The sequence below is a fragment of the Pezoporus flaviventris genome, unplaced genomic scaffold, assembly GCF_033815535.1.
Source record: "Pezoporus flaviventris isolate CSIRO_AGI_PZ_B2104156 unplaced genomic scaffold, CSIRO_AGI_Pfla_v1 ptg000013l, whole genome shotgun sequence".
Classification (NCBI taxonomy): Eukaryota; Metazoa; Chordata; class Aves; order Psittaciformes; family Psittacidae; genus Pezoporus; species Pezoporus flaviventris.
The window spans coordinates 24,664,512-24,677,528 of record NW_026892561.1 but is presented as its reverse complement, the minus strand read 5'-3'; the positions used below and the strand labels follow the sequence as shown (position 1 = coordinate 24,677,528).

Sequence of the window (13,017 nt, the reverse complement as noted above, 5' to 3'; positions counted from 1 at the left end):
GCAATGTGGGTATTGCTGGAATCTGTGCCCACTGCAGCGGATGGTGCAGTGCTGGGGGGGTCCATCTCCTTTACCAGCTCATCCTGTCCCAAGTGCCCAGCTCCACGGGGGTAGCAAGGCTTGCTACCGCCCCATCCCTCTGGGAAATGCCCCTTCCAGCCACAGCTGAGGACCACTGTACTCAGAACACCCAAAAGCACCCATTCCCTGGTTGGACATCATCTCCCTGACACGCACACAGTGCTCAGGTTGGGCACTGTGCCCGTGGGAAGTCACCAGCTCAGTGCTTGCAGTGAGAAATACCAACTTTATTTTCCTAAGCCAAGGCAGGTGATGGGAGGTTGGCACTTGGTACCCCCACTCCCCTAGATGAAGCGCTTGTTCTCCTCCTGGTAGTTATAGGGGTCTCCGGCAAAGGGCAGTGGCGGCGGGTGGTTGTAGATGCCCATGAGGAAGATCCAGAGCGTGCCCACCACTAGCATAGGGGTGATGAGGAAGAGGCAGAGGCGATCCAGGGTCCGGGCCACCTGGTTCCAGTTGTCCTTCTCCTGGGGAGGGAGCCAGGAGGTGAGCATTTGGGGCACATGGGCACAGGGAGCTCCCTCTGCCTCTCTCGTGCTCACGGTCCCGACCTCGTTGTAGCTGTTCTTCTCCCGCATGTGCTTGACAATGAAGTTGGCGTTATCAACAACAGGTTTTATGTGCTCATAGAGCTGCTCCTCGCCTGTGCCCATGCCCAGCGGTTGCAACCCTGGGGGCAAGAGGGGCAGTGAGATGGGGTCTGAAGGGAGGCCACCTCTGGAGATCCCCACTCTGCCACCCTTCCCCAGCAGCTCACGGGCAGGGGTGACGCGGCTGGCCAGCCCGTGCCGCTCTGACTGCTTCTCAAACATGAGCTCGCTGCGGGACTTAACACTGAAGTACTCCTCTGCCTTGGCGATGTAGCCGGCTGAGCTGAAGCGCCGGATGCATGGGGCGCCCGCTGGGCTCTCGGCCGGCTTTGACATGCCCAGCAGCCGGGGCAGGCTCTCCAGAAAAACCTGGGGGCACAGAAGGGGCTATCAAGACTCTTGGCCACCTCCCCAGTGCAACACCACCTTGTCCCCACCTTCTGCTCCCAACCTGGGTGTACAAGCCCTTGGAGTGGCACAGATGGGACACCCCGATGCTGTGCTGGGGCTGTCCTGTCCCATGTCCTCCACCCCTGTACCCACCAGTTTACTCACCCCAGCCCAGCACCACACTCACCTCTCTGACCCAGTTGGACATGATGTGGGTGCTGGGGGTGCGGAAATGGAAGTTGAGGACCACAACGCAGATCACCACCACAGCTGTCACCAGAAGCATGATAAAAAGCAGATACCTGTGTGGGACACAGACCTGGAGCTGGCATTGCCGCAGAGGCTGGGCACGGGCAGAGTTGCCCTCTGGCACTGTGGAGACCCCATGATGTCCCCGCTGCACCTAGAGGTGCCCAGGACTCACTTGCCGATGAGGGGGATAGCATGGGAGGTGGCAGGCAGGCGTTGGGAGATGAGCAGGAGGAAGACAGACTGGGCCAGGAGTACCGAGATCACCAGGGTCATCTTCTCACCACCTGGACAGCAGGTGAGTTGAGGGCAAACCCTGCCCAAGGTCCTTGTCCCAGCACTCCCACTGCAAGGATGGCCAACTGTCCCACCCTGCAGTGCCCCATAGAGTGATTTCTATTATGGGGGTACCCCAAATATGGGGGATCCTGTGCTCAAGTGTGCCCCTGCCAGGGTGCCTGACTGGGATGATGGTGTCCTACATAGGGGTGTTCCAGTAGCAGGATGTTCCCATTCTGAGCATTGGGGTGTCCATATGTCCCAGGACCTGATGCAAGTGAGGCACATTGAGGTGCACCATGGGTGCTGTGGGGCTCACTTACTGTCAGCGGGTAGGTAGAAGACAAGGATGGCCATAAAGGCAATGAGGATGCAGGGCGTGACGATGTTGATGATATAGAAGAGTGGCTTGCGCTTGATAATGAGGTAGAAGGTGATGTCCTGGTGCCCGCTGCTCTCAGGAGGGTTTTCGGGGTGGATGTTCTTGCGGGCTGGGCGGTGGATTATTTCCCATTCCCCATTCTCTGCCAGGACAGATAGGATGCACATGGCACGGGTAACCCCTGCTATGCCCATCCTCACCAGCCCCACCAGCACCAGTCTCCCCATCCTGGGTCTGGGTAGCTCCAAGCCTGGTGGATGGGTGCCAGGGTTCCAAAGCCTCAGGTAATCCAGTGTGTCCGTGGCACGGTACCCCAAGCCAGGGTGCCCCTGAGCCCTGTAGAGTTTGTCCTGCTGCCACAGGACAGGTCAGAGAACACAAGCATTACCTGTGAAGCCTTCAGGGTCAATGATGATCCACTCCACTGGGTAATACTTGCCCGTCTCTGGGTCACTGTCCTCTTTCAAGTGCATGCTGATCTCCAGGGCACTGTATGCCAGCGAGCTGACCCATGGACAGGGAGGGGACAGGCAGTGAGGGGCTGCATCTGCTGCTTAGTACCCACCACTCACCCACCCTGATGTCCAACATGATGGATTTAGGCCGCTGAGTCATCTGCAAACCCCCACCTGGCTGCACCCCAACAGCAAGGGAAGGTGCTGGCAGCAGCAGGCACTGCAGAGAGCCATGGCGTCCACCCTGCTGCCTGCCCCTGTCCCAGCCAGCCCCCTGGCACCTGAATTTGAGGGTGCAGTTCTGCCAGTCGAAGGGGAAGAAGTCGACGTTGATGGGACAGGCACTGCGGAAGATGGCGGGCGGCAGCCAGTAAACATAGCCCGTGTTGTAGATGAGGACATTGCAGTAGTAAGCGACCTCAAAGAGCCCGTCATTGCTATGCCAGGAGAGAGATGAGGTGATAGCAGGGCCAGCAAGGGGCAGGGGGAGACCTGGACATGCACCAGGCACAGCTCGGAGGGGGTGAGAGGAGAAACTGAGGCACAGCTCACTTGTTCTCCAGGACTATCTCAGGCAGCCACAGCATGTCTGGTGGCAGGCGGAGCACCTCGATGTCCCCATACTCGGACTTGTTCCACTGCAGGCGGTAGTCAGTCCAGCCCTGGAGAGGAGGGATCCCCAGGTGACTGTGTTGCCACACTGGGCCACCCCATTGCTCATGCGTCAGGACGCAACTGGTGCCGTGATACCTGCCCCTACTCACGTGCTCTAGCCATACGTTGGTGGTGAGCGTCTCATCCACCTCTTTCTGCAATGACAGTGTGGGGCAGTGAGATGCCAGGGCCAAGCCCAGCAGCTGCAAACCCCCCCAGCCCAGGGTCCACCACCCCAACCAGCCAAGGTTTGGGGCAGCAGCCTCAGGGGTCCCTCAGCCCAGCCAGCCCTGCAGGTGAGGCATGGCTGGGGAACACTCCATGGTGGGTATTATCTGCTGGGACTCACCAGTGAGATGAGGTTGGAGAGGGTGAGAGCCAGGTAGACATCCACAACCTGGTCACTGGAGGTGACGGGGCGCATCTCCTTGTCATAGCCCTTCTCCTCAAAGAGGTGGTGGATGAGCCGCTCCTCCTCATTCACGCAGAGCCCACCTGGGGGTGTAGGGTCAGGCAAACTGGGGAGTCTGGGGGGTTACTGGGACAAATACCACCCTGCATGGATGCTCAGTAAGGGCAGGATGGATTAAGGATGGAGAGGACAGAAACAGGCCAGGATACTGCACGTTTATGCTGCACAGAGGCATGGATATGGGACATTCAGGCATGACAGGCATGTGGGGGCACATGGGCATGGAACAAGGATGTGAACATGGACACAAAGGGACACACAGGCATGAGATACTTGGGTACAGACACAGTGGCACTGTACACATAAGTGGATACACACACAGAGGCACATATGGACAGATGGACATGGATGCAGTCTAAGCACAGACGTGGTCATAGATGCGATTTCACTGTGCACACAGACAGGCACATACAGGGGCACACAGACACAGTGACACTGTACAGACACACACACATAGCCCAAGCGCAGCACAGGGATGCAGCTCCTGGTGGTCCAGCCAAGACAGAAGCACAGGGGATGCTCAGTGATGGGACTCTGCCAAGCAATACTCAAAGTGCAGCCCTGGGGACACTCTTGCCCCGATCCTGCCGCCAACACCTCCCTGCCCTTACCCGACCCCATTGAGGGGGCCCAGAACCCCCTAAATATGGCAACCCCGTGTGAAAGACCCCAGGCCCTGCTCACCTGACAGCACCAGTGCCCCGAGCACAGCCAGCCAGCCCGGCAGGTCCCCCATGCCCACAGTGCCCTCGCTCTGTGCCAGGCCCTGGCCGCCTCCCTGCCTGGCCTGGCTGAGCGGATGTCCGGCTGCCGGATGGAGCGGGAGATGGATGGTGCCAGGTGCCGAGGGGGAAGGGTACCCGCACTGGATTCCTGCTCCCACCCCTCTCTTCCAGCCCCCCCTGCACCCGCAGAAGGGAAGATGGGCAGGCGCAGCTGGCCTCGTAGGCTCCGTGGGTCAGCCCATCACCCTGCGCCTGGGCATCCCAGTACAAGCATTGCGGGGTGTTGGGAGGAGCAGTCCCTTACCCCCTGCTCAGCAGCCCCATCAGTGCTGCTCGAGGGTGGTAACTCCTCACAAGCAGGAGGGGTTGGTACCCACGGATGCCCAAGCACAGGGGTGGCACCACCCCAGCACTTGTCACTGGCTTAGGCTAGTCTCAGCCCCTGTACCAGCAGGAGGATTCACGTGGGCCCCAATGGAGTAGCACCAGGGGTAGACACTAGTGCTATGCTATGGGTGCTGCAGTGGCCAGGAGGAGCATCCAATTCCCGGGCAGGGGGCTGGGGAGTCTGTGCCAGGTTGAGCAGGAACTGATGTTAGGGGCAGGAACCAAGGCTGGGGTCACCGCTTCAAAGTACAGGGGGGATAGGAAGGGGGATGTAATGGGAAGTTCCCCCACTGGCCCCCGCATCACTGGCACCCTGTGGCACAGCACTCACTTCACACTCACCAGCTACTGGAAAATAGAGCCCTTCTTTATTGAAAAATAAACCTTTCTCTGTACAAATAAATAACAGCTCAGGTGCCTATGGGGGGAAAATGGGGATGGGTTTTCCAAGATGAGGGTCCCAGGGGAGATGAGGGCCATGACCCCCAGCTGAGATGTTCCAGGTGCCCCTTGGTGCCCCATGGCCCTGGGTAGGTCTGGCAGTGCTGGTGGGAAGAGGGAAACTGAGGCACAATGTGGGAAAAAAGGGTGAAAGAGCCTGAGCTGGAGAGTGCGCTGTGTTTGAAGGACATTGGAGACCCCTGCCCCAGCACCCTGTCCCCACACTGGCACAGTGCACTAGGGGCACCATTAGGTTTTCAGCGCCTCAAGTGCCAGAGCAACGAGGCCAGGCATGCTGCGGGCTAGCGAGTCACTTTCCAGCCCCACAAGGCCAGTGAATGCTGTGGGGCGACCCCCCACTGTGGCCCGAACCTGTGCCCGGTACAGTCCCTTGGCATTCTTGGAGCCCAAGTCCACCAGGATCTGCGGGAAGACAACGTGGTGAGTCCCAGGGGAGCCAGGGGCACAGAGGGGCAGTGATGGACTGGGAGGTGGCACTGTCCGCCTGCCAGGGTCGGGGCTTGGAGTAGATGGACAGGGCACTCACCTCCTGGAAAGTCATGGCCAGGTCTGGCTCAGGCACCCGCAGCACCCAGGCGTACAGATCCCGCACAGCACTTACCCGCACTGCTGACTCATTGAGGCCGGGGCAGGCTGCAACACCCGGGGTGGGCAGGAGAGAGAGGGAGGGGGCACATGAAGATGAACCACAGGGGCACCACACACAGCACCCGCCCTGGGGAGGAGCACCCATGCTCTGGGAATGCGGGGAAAACAGGAGCAGAGGGTCCCTGTGGAGGGGGGTATGGGCAAGGGCTCTCCCACTGACATGGGACCAGAATGCAAAGCTGAGGTGGGCTTGTCACCGTCCCCACAGCATGGGGCATCCCTCAGCAGCCATGGGGCACCTACCTCTGCCCACACCTGCCGCCTCCTCCTCCTCCACCACCCCTGGCAGCTCCAGGGGCACCAGCTCACGTTTCTCCCTCGGTGCAGACCCTGCCACCAAGAGAGGTATAAATCCCTCGGTGGGAAAGTGGTCGATGGCCTCTGCCCAGCCATGGAACTGGCTGGCAGATGGACACCCTGCTTCCCCATCAACCCCAGCTCCTGGGGCTCACAGCTTGGTGTGGAGGTCCCTGCCAGCTCTCCAGGTGCTTGCTGCAGCTCCATGGCTCCAAGGGAGGAGCCAAGGTCCAGTTCTGCCCGCAGCTGGGCAAGGAAGGCTCGTCCCTGTCCCACCAGCTCCTCCACCTCCTCCTTGCCTTGCTGAAGAGAAGTGGGGGACAGGATGGGTGCTGGGGTACCCACGGGCACCCATGGGCCAAGTGCGCAGTGGCAGAATGGAGGGCACAGATGGACTGGTGTCAGACAGGGCATCAGGGACACATGACTGGTTCATGGCTTTGTTGGGTCAGATCATAAGCTTCAAGGTCAGACCCATGGCTGGCTCTTTACTGGTTGACTGGGAGTACTGGTTTCATTTGGGGAGGGTGAAATGCCCCACCTGTGGTAGCAGAGTGGGAGATGCCACCTCTGTGGCTGCACAGGGGATGATGGATTCAGGGAATGTCAGGAGACACAGGGGAACTTTGGGCTTTGGGGCAGTGGCTTCCCCCAGCCCGTCCATCCCCACATACCTGCAGGAAGAGCCATGTCTCCCTGTGGAGCTGCCCTGCATCTGGGATGGGTGCCAGTGATCTTCCCCTCTCCATGGCCCTCAGCACCTCCACCCAGTCCTGCAGCCGGGGTCCCACAGCACCAAAGAGCCCTGCAAAGGGGGGCGGCAGCCCAGCTCCCTGTCTGCAAGCACAGTGGGGTGAGCTCTGGCAGGTGCCCAGTGGCACCCATCCCCTGGGCAGTGCCACCCTGCGTACCCCTGCAGGGTCTTGGTGGCATCCAGGGGACCATGCCCACCTCCCTGCAGATGCCCTGGCTGCAGGAAGAGCAGGACTCCAAAGCTTTCCGCTGTCTCCAAAATGCTGTGCCAGCACCCCCAGGCATCTTGCCCACCTCCCCAAACCCTTCAGCCCCTCTTGTCCCATGGCCCACCATGCCTCACCTGGTGGGGTGTCTCCGGGGTCCCTCTGCCACGGGGCTTGGCTGGCCCTCTGCCACCACTGGGCCTGTGGAGGTAAAAAGGGAACAGAGGGGACAAGGGGTAGAGGATCCCCATAGGGGTGCCAGAGCAGGCTGATGGTGCCCTGGCCACCAGCACAGGGGAACTGATGGGATCCCAAGTGGGCATGGTGTGGGCCAGCCGAGGAGGATACCTGAGGCATCCCTGCGGCCACGGTGGGGGAAGAGATGCCCATAGATCTTGCCCAGGAGCTGTGGCAGAGCATGGGTGAGGAAGGAGAAATCCAGCTGGTTCCGGATGAAGTCCCCAGCCCTGCGCAGGAGATCCACCAAGGTCTGGGCATAGGAGTGCAGCTCTGTGGGTGCAGTGGGAAAGCCATGGCCCTGGCCCCATACCAGCCCCACGCTGCCCGAAACGAGGTCCCTCCCCACACCGTCTCCCCAGCACAATCCCCTGGCTCACCACATCGTCTGGTCCTGGCACGGCAGGTCTCCTCGGCCAGCCGGGCGCAGGCAGCGTGGCCTTGTGGGGCCCGGCAGGACCCGGTGTAGAAGGTGCAGAGGCGAGCCCGCTCAGGTGGCTGCTGCTCAGGGGGCAGCTGGGACACTGCCAGCAGGTCAAAGCAGCTCGGTTCCCGGCTGCCAGGTGCAGCTGTGAGAACACCAGTGCTGCCGTGAGGTGCTGAACACCACTGGGGTGATGTATCCCCACAGCACCCTGGGCATCTCCATCCCCCCAGTACAGCCAGCAGTACTCACGGTCCATCTGGAGTCTGAGCCAGTCTGTGAAGGCAGTGACGCGGGTGTAGACACCCGGTTTGCCCCGCTCACCGCAGCCGTCACCCCATGATGTGATACCATAGAGGACAAAGCGGTGCGAGGAGGGGTCCTGGCATGCCAGCGGGCCCCCTGAGTCACCCTGTGGTGGGGGGATGCCCATGCGTTGGTCTGGGATGGGACCCCAGGCTGTGCTGAGCTGTGGCACATGCCCAGTGCTGCATGCCATGAGGGGTTTTTGGGTTGGGGGGACAGCAGCCCCTCAGCTCTGGGCATTACCTGGCAGGTATCAATGCCCCCAGACAAGTACCCAGCACAGAACATGGTGTTGGTGATCAGGTCCTTTCCCAGAGCACTCCTGCACGTCTCCTGACTGAGCAGGGGCACCTGTGCCTCCATCACCACGTTGGCTGCTGGCCCCTCTGTTGGGCAAGGCACCCATTTTGGTGTCCTCCATGCCTGGACACCCCCATCTCTTTGCAGCCCCCTGCCCTGGATCAGTGCATTAGCACTGGGCACCAGAGAGGGCATCAAAGAGGACACCCCACAGACTCCATGGGTGTTGGGATGGCACCTACCTTCATAGAGGGAGCCCCAGCCCGCAATGTAGCAGGCAGTGCCAGGGCTGGGCTCTGCAGGGCTGCTGGGAAGGCACACGGGGCTGACAGTGGGCGATGGGGCCAGTGGCACAGCCAGCTCCAGCAGTGCCAGGTCCCCATGAAACGTCTTGGGGTTAAACTGGAAGGGGATGGGACTGTGTCAGTGGGGCTTATGGGGCATGCAAAGAGCGGTCAGGGCAGTGCCCACTTCCACTGACCTTGGGGTGAGGCAGGATGCGCCGCACAGACACCACTTGCTCGCCTGTTCTGTGCTTGCCCAGCTCATGATCACCTACCACCACTGTCCATGCCAGCTCGTTCTGGTTCCTGATAGAGTAAGAGGCAGCTCTTTACAGGGGTGAAACATGTGCTATGATGTGCCCCCCTCTGGAGGGACATCACCCCTGCATTGCTGTATTCCCTGCCGTACCCAGCAAAGCAGTGGGCTGCAGTGAGGACCCAAGAGAGCCCCACAAGCACCCCTCCACACATCAGCTCCCCATGGAGCCGCACCGACACCAGCCAGGGCCAGGATCCCAGGAGGGCCACGCTGCCACCCATGATCCGTCCTCGGAGGGCCGTCATGTTGGCCTGGGGGACCCCACGGTGCCCGCAGCTCCCTGGAGGACAAAGCGGGGATGGGAAAGGGGATCCTGCAGCCCCACTGCCAGGACACCCCCCTCTCCCCAGTGGGCACAGGGTGGCTGGGACGGCTGTGGTGAGTGGGGGGAGTGGTGTGTGGCCCCGGGGGAGTCAGGCTGCGCCGGGCACGCTGTCAAGCCTCATTGTGCTCATGGAGGCGAGCGGGCGGTGGGCTGGGGGCACCCTGCGGCCCGGCAGCTGCCGACGCTAACCTCTGCCCCCCGGCCCAGCAGGCAGCCGTGGGGCCGGGGCGCCCGTCGGCATGGGGAGGGGGGTGGTGTGGGCTCACCTGGCATCGCCACCTCTTCTTGTGCGTCAGGGCCTGAGGCTGCCATCCCTGCAGTGACAAAGTTTCATGGCATGTGGGGACAACCCCCCAATGTCACCACCATGTTCCTGCTGTTCCCAATTCCTCCCAGTTCCTTTCAGTGCCCCCAAGGCCCCCATCATCCCAAACAAGCACCCCAGTACCACCTCAGGAATGCTTGTCACCCCCGGTGACTGTGTCCCAAATTTTTCTGACACTGCCCCATGCCCCCTTCTCTCATACTCCCCTCTCCCACCCTACATTCTCCATCATCCTTCAACACCCCATTCCCCTAATCCTCTCATGGTTCGCAATGCCTCCATCCCCCAGATCTCCGCCTCTCACCCCAGATCCCCCCATCCCCCCAATTACCCTACCATACCCATCTCCCCAGTCTCCCCACCCCAGCACCCACTGTCACTCCCAGTGTCCCCATATCCCCTCCAGGCAACCCCAGGAACCCCTTGAGGATGCCCCCTTTGTTATTGTAGGGTTTCCCCTCTGTGGAAGGATCCGGGGTGATGCGGGTGCCCACTCACGGCACTCCTGGAGGCGGTAGTGGCAGAGACGGGTGCTGAGCTGGGCACAGGCATGTGGGGCCCGCTTGGGTGGGCACAGGCGCTGGTAGGGGGCACAGGCCTGGCTCAATGCCCAGTTGCGCTGGGGCAGCTCGGGGAGTGCCTGGGCATCCAGCAGGGCCTGGCAGCTGGGGGGCACGGTGGGGGGCACAGCTGGCACTGTAAGGACAGCAGGGCTGTAGACATCCCAATGTCCTCCCTGCCCACCTCTGCCCAGACAAACCTGGGCTCCACTTTGAGGCAGGTGGGAAGGGGGCATGGTGGGGCTGTGGTGTTGGCATGTTTTGTTAGGGTCTCCTGGGTGCTGGGATACATTTTTGGGGGCATCTCTAGGAAGGAGACAGGAAATCAGGCAATGTTTTGGGTAGGGCTCCAGGTAATGTTGGGTAGGATCTAGAGAAAATGAGTAAGTGCACTTAAGAGATACGCTCTGGGAGTCCGGCAGTGTTTTGGTAAAGCTGATAAGGTAAAGCCTACAGTGGAGGTGGTGGTGTTTGGGTAGGGTCTTGAGGTGTCATTTTGGCAGGGTTTCTAGGGGATATGGTGGTACTTTGGTAGGGACCCAAAGAAAGATTTGAGTAGGGTCTCCAGGCATGGGTCTGTGTTTGGGTAGGGTCTCCTAGAATGGGGCAGTGGGGACCACGGGGTTGTAACTCACGTGAACAGCGGCGGGTGAGGTTGGCACAGGGGGGGAAGAGGCAGGGGGGACAGAGCCCGCAGGCACCCCGCTGCTGCTGCTGCTCGGCCATCGCCTGTTCCAATGCCAGCAACGCACTCCTCAGAGCCGCTTCCAGCACCAGCGTCCCTCGGCTTGACAGGGCTGCCAGGAACACATAGGGTGCTCATACCCCTGGCACCCCCCCACTTCCTCCCACCACAGACATGGGGTGCCCTCAGCCCAACTGGCACCTGTTCCCTAGTATGTCCGTGATGGGTGTCAGGCTGGTATCATTGGTTGGCATTGCCTACGGTTACAGGCATGAGAGTCACCTCTCTGCTGTGGCTGAGATGGTGATAAAGATCTGTGAGTGCCCTTTGTAAGTGGAGACCTTGCGAGCATGTATGTGTGTAAGCATGGGCATGCTGCAGGGCTGAGCCCAAACAGGTATGTCCATGCGTGTTTATGTGCATGTACCCATGCACATATCTTTGTGTGCCAGGGTCTGTGTGCCCTTGTCTGCATGTCCCTGCATGTGCCTGTTTCTGTGCAGTCCTGTGCATGCCCTGTATGTGCATCCCCACATATGCTCATACCTATGCCCACCTGTACCCACCCATAGCTGCCCTTCTGCTGGCTGTGCCTGGCAGAGGGTCCCCTGGGGCTGGCACAGGTAGCCAGGCAGGAGGGAGAGCTGGCAGCCGTGGGGCACAAAACAGCTCCTTGCAACCCTTGTATCTCCTAGTGCCACAGAGAGCACTTGCCACTCTGACCAGGCGGCACAGCATGCTCCAGGACCTGGAGGCTTCGGCAGGGACCCAGGCATCCTACTTGCATGTTTCCCCATCCTCGTTCCAGAGAATGAACCCGGGAGTCCCGTCTCCTACAGCCGCCCTACACACAGTCAAACCCTCCCGCAAAGATGCCCCCATCCCCATGCCCCACTGACCTTGCAGGACACCGGCTGGCATGGGGTACAGCCCCTGGGCCAGGGGGGCCCCCCCCACTAGCTGCAGCAGTGACAGCATCGGCAGCAGCACGGGGGGGACCAGGCGGACCCCGAGAATTGCACCCCGCATCCTCTTGCCTCCTTGCTCCATCCCCGTGCAGACAAAGGGGGGCAGAAGGGGGAGCCACCAAAATGCCCGAGGCGGGTGAGGAGGGATGGTTATATATGGTGCCCCCCGGGCGGTGGGAGGAGAGAGGGGCCGGGGGAGCACAAACAGGCGAGTTCATTAATGTCGCGCCAAGATGCCAGCTCGGGGCGGGGGGCGCGGGGGGGGCGCAGCCGGGGCCTCAATGCCGCCTTTGTTCGACGGGGCCTCCGGGCGGGCAGCATCAGACGGGCGCTGCGCTCCGGCGCTGCCCGAGGCCCTTGATCATTTTCACGCCAAGCCCCGGCCGCGCTACCGTCCCTCCTGCGGGCCTCGTGGGGGGGGCGGCAGCGGGCGAGTGGGAACGCACCGGCGGCTGCGGGCACGGGGGGCCGGGCTGGGCGTGGGAGACCCCGCGGGGGCTTCAAAAGCAGCAGCGGGCCGGGAGCGGCCCGGCGGACATTGGGGTGCGGGGGGAAGTCTGAGGCGGGGAATCTTGGGGCGGGGGTTCCGTCTGCGCCAGCCCGGCCCGGGCTGAACGGGCCGCTCTGTGCAGGGGCACTGCACCCCAGTGCTGAGCAGCGGCTGCCCCTGGGACCCCCAGCACCCACCCCGTGTTCACACTAAGGCCGTTTCTCGCCTGAGGTGCAAGAGGGGGGACGTGCCCCGGGGGGATGCCGGGCAGGTAGGACCGGGGCACCGGCAGCCTATCTGGCTTTTCAGCAGCGGCAGGCCCAGAGCAGGCAGTGTGCCAGGGCCTGAGGGGCAGCTCTGGCCCCTGGGATGCGGGGGGGGGGGGGGGAAACTACACTTGCCCGCCCAGCTGGAGGGTCCCACCCGTGCCTACAGCTCGGCTTGTGGTTGTCCCCAGATTTTTGGAATGCCCACGCCCACCCTCGCCACCCTCCTGTGCCCATGGGCATGGCATCACCTCTTTTGGTGGGGCAGGGTGCAACCGCATCCCCACCTCCTCTTCGGGGTGCTGGGTGTGCCCGTTCCCCCACCTCTGTCCCTGTTAGAGGCACGGGGTGCCCGTGTCCCCACAGCCACTGGGGGATAGGCGCCCTATAGCCCCGTCTCTCTCCTCCTTAGGAGTGTCCACTCCTCCCTCTCTGTCTCTACTAAGTGCATAAGGAGGTGCCGTGTCCCCATTCCCATTTCGGGACTGGGGTTGCCAG

At 61.6% G+C, this 13,017-nt stretch overlaps 2 protein-coding genes across 5 annotated transcripts; both read right to left on the bottom strand.

The window, feature by feature from the left end:
- Window positions 1–107: 107 nt before the first annotated feature.
- Window positions 108–4,415, bottom strand: CHRND (cholinergic receptor nicotinic delta subunit). 2 transcript variants are annotated; one of them, XM_061451064.1, is made up of 12 exons: window positions 4,237–4,415; window positions 3,430–3,575; window positions 3,191–3,235; window positions 2,979–3,088; window positions 2,708–2,863; window positions 2,360–2,475; window positions 1,913–2,113; window positions 1,486–1,597; window positions 1,249–1,363; window positions 839–1,040; window positions 633–751; window positions 108–548 (listed from the first exon to the last, which is right to left on the bottom strand). In XM_061451064.1, exons 1-12 carry the CDS (start codon window positions 4,286–4,288, stop codon window positions 366–368), a joined length of 1,557 nt encoding a protein of 518 aa, XP_061307048.1. In that variant the 5' UTR covers window positions 4,289–4,415; the 3' UTR covers window positions 108–365. The 2 variants fall into 2 exon arrangements, with proteins under 2 accessions (XP_061307048.1, XP_061307049.1); XM_061451065.1 differs by lacking the exon at window positions 4,237–4,415 and having other exon boundaries at window positions 3,177–3,235; window positions 3,430–3,487.
- A 595-nt stretch (window positions 4,416–5,010) lies between these two features.
- Window positions 5,011–12,589, bottom strand: PRSS56 (serine protease 56). 3 transcript variants are annotated; one of them, XM_061452297.1, is made up of 17 exons: window positions 11,695–12,589; window positions 10,746–10,907; window positions 10,049–10,246; window positions 9,492–9,539; window positions 8,991–9,180; window positions 8,779–8,887; window positions 8,540–8,699; window positions 8,241–8,383; window positions 7,944–8,103; window positions 7,648–7,836; window positions 7,379–7,540; window positions 7,168–7,231; window positions 6,746–6,908; window positions 6,218–6,374; window positions 6,018–6,104; window positions 5,653–5,759; window positions 5,011–5,528 (listed from the first exon to the last, which is right to left on the bottom strand). In XM_061452297.1, exons 1-17 carry the CDS (start codon window positions 11,843–11,845, stop codon window positions 5,355–5,357), a joined length of 2,424 nt encoding a protein of 807 aa, XP_061308281.1. In that variant the 5' UTR covers window positions 11,846–12,589; the 3' UTR covers window positions 5,011–5,354. The 3 variants fall into 3 exon arrangements, 1 of the variants encoding a protein (XP_061308281.1); XR_009743156.1 differs by lacking the exon at window positions 11,695–12,589 and having other exon boundaries at window positions 5,653–6,104; window positions 6,227–6,374; window positions 10,746–11,071; XR_009743155.1 differs by lacking the exons at window positions 10,746–10,907; window positions 11,695–12,589 and having other exon boundaries at window positions 5,653–6,104; window positions 6,227–6,374; window positions 10,049–10,468.
- Between the last annotated feature and the right edge of the window lie 428 nt (window positions 12,590–13,017).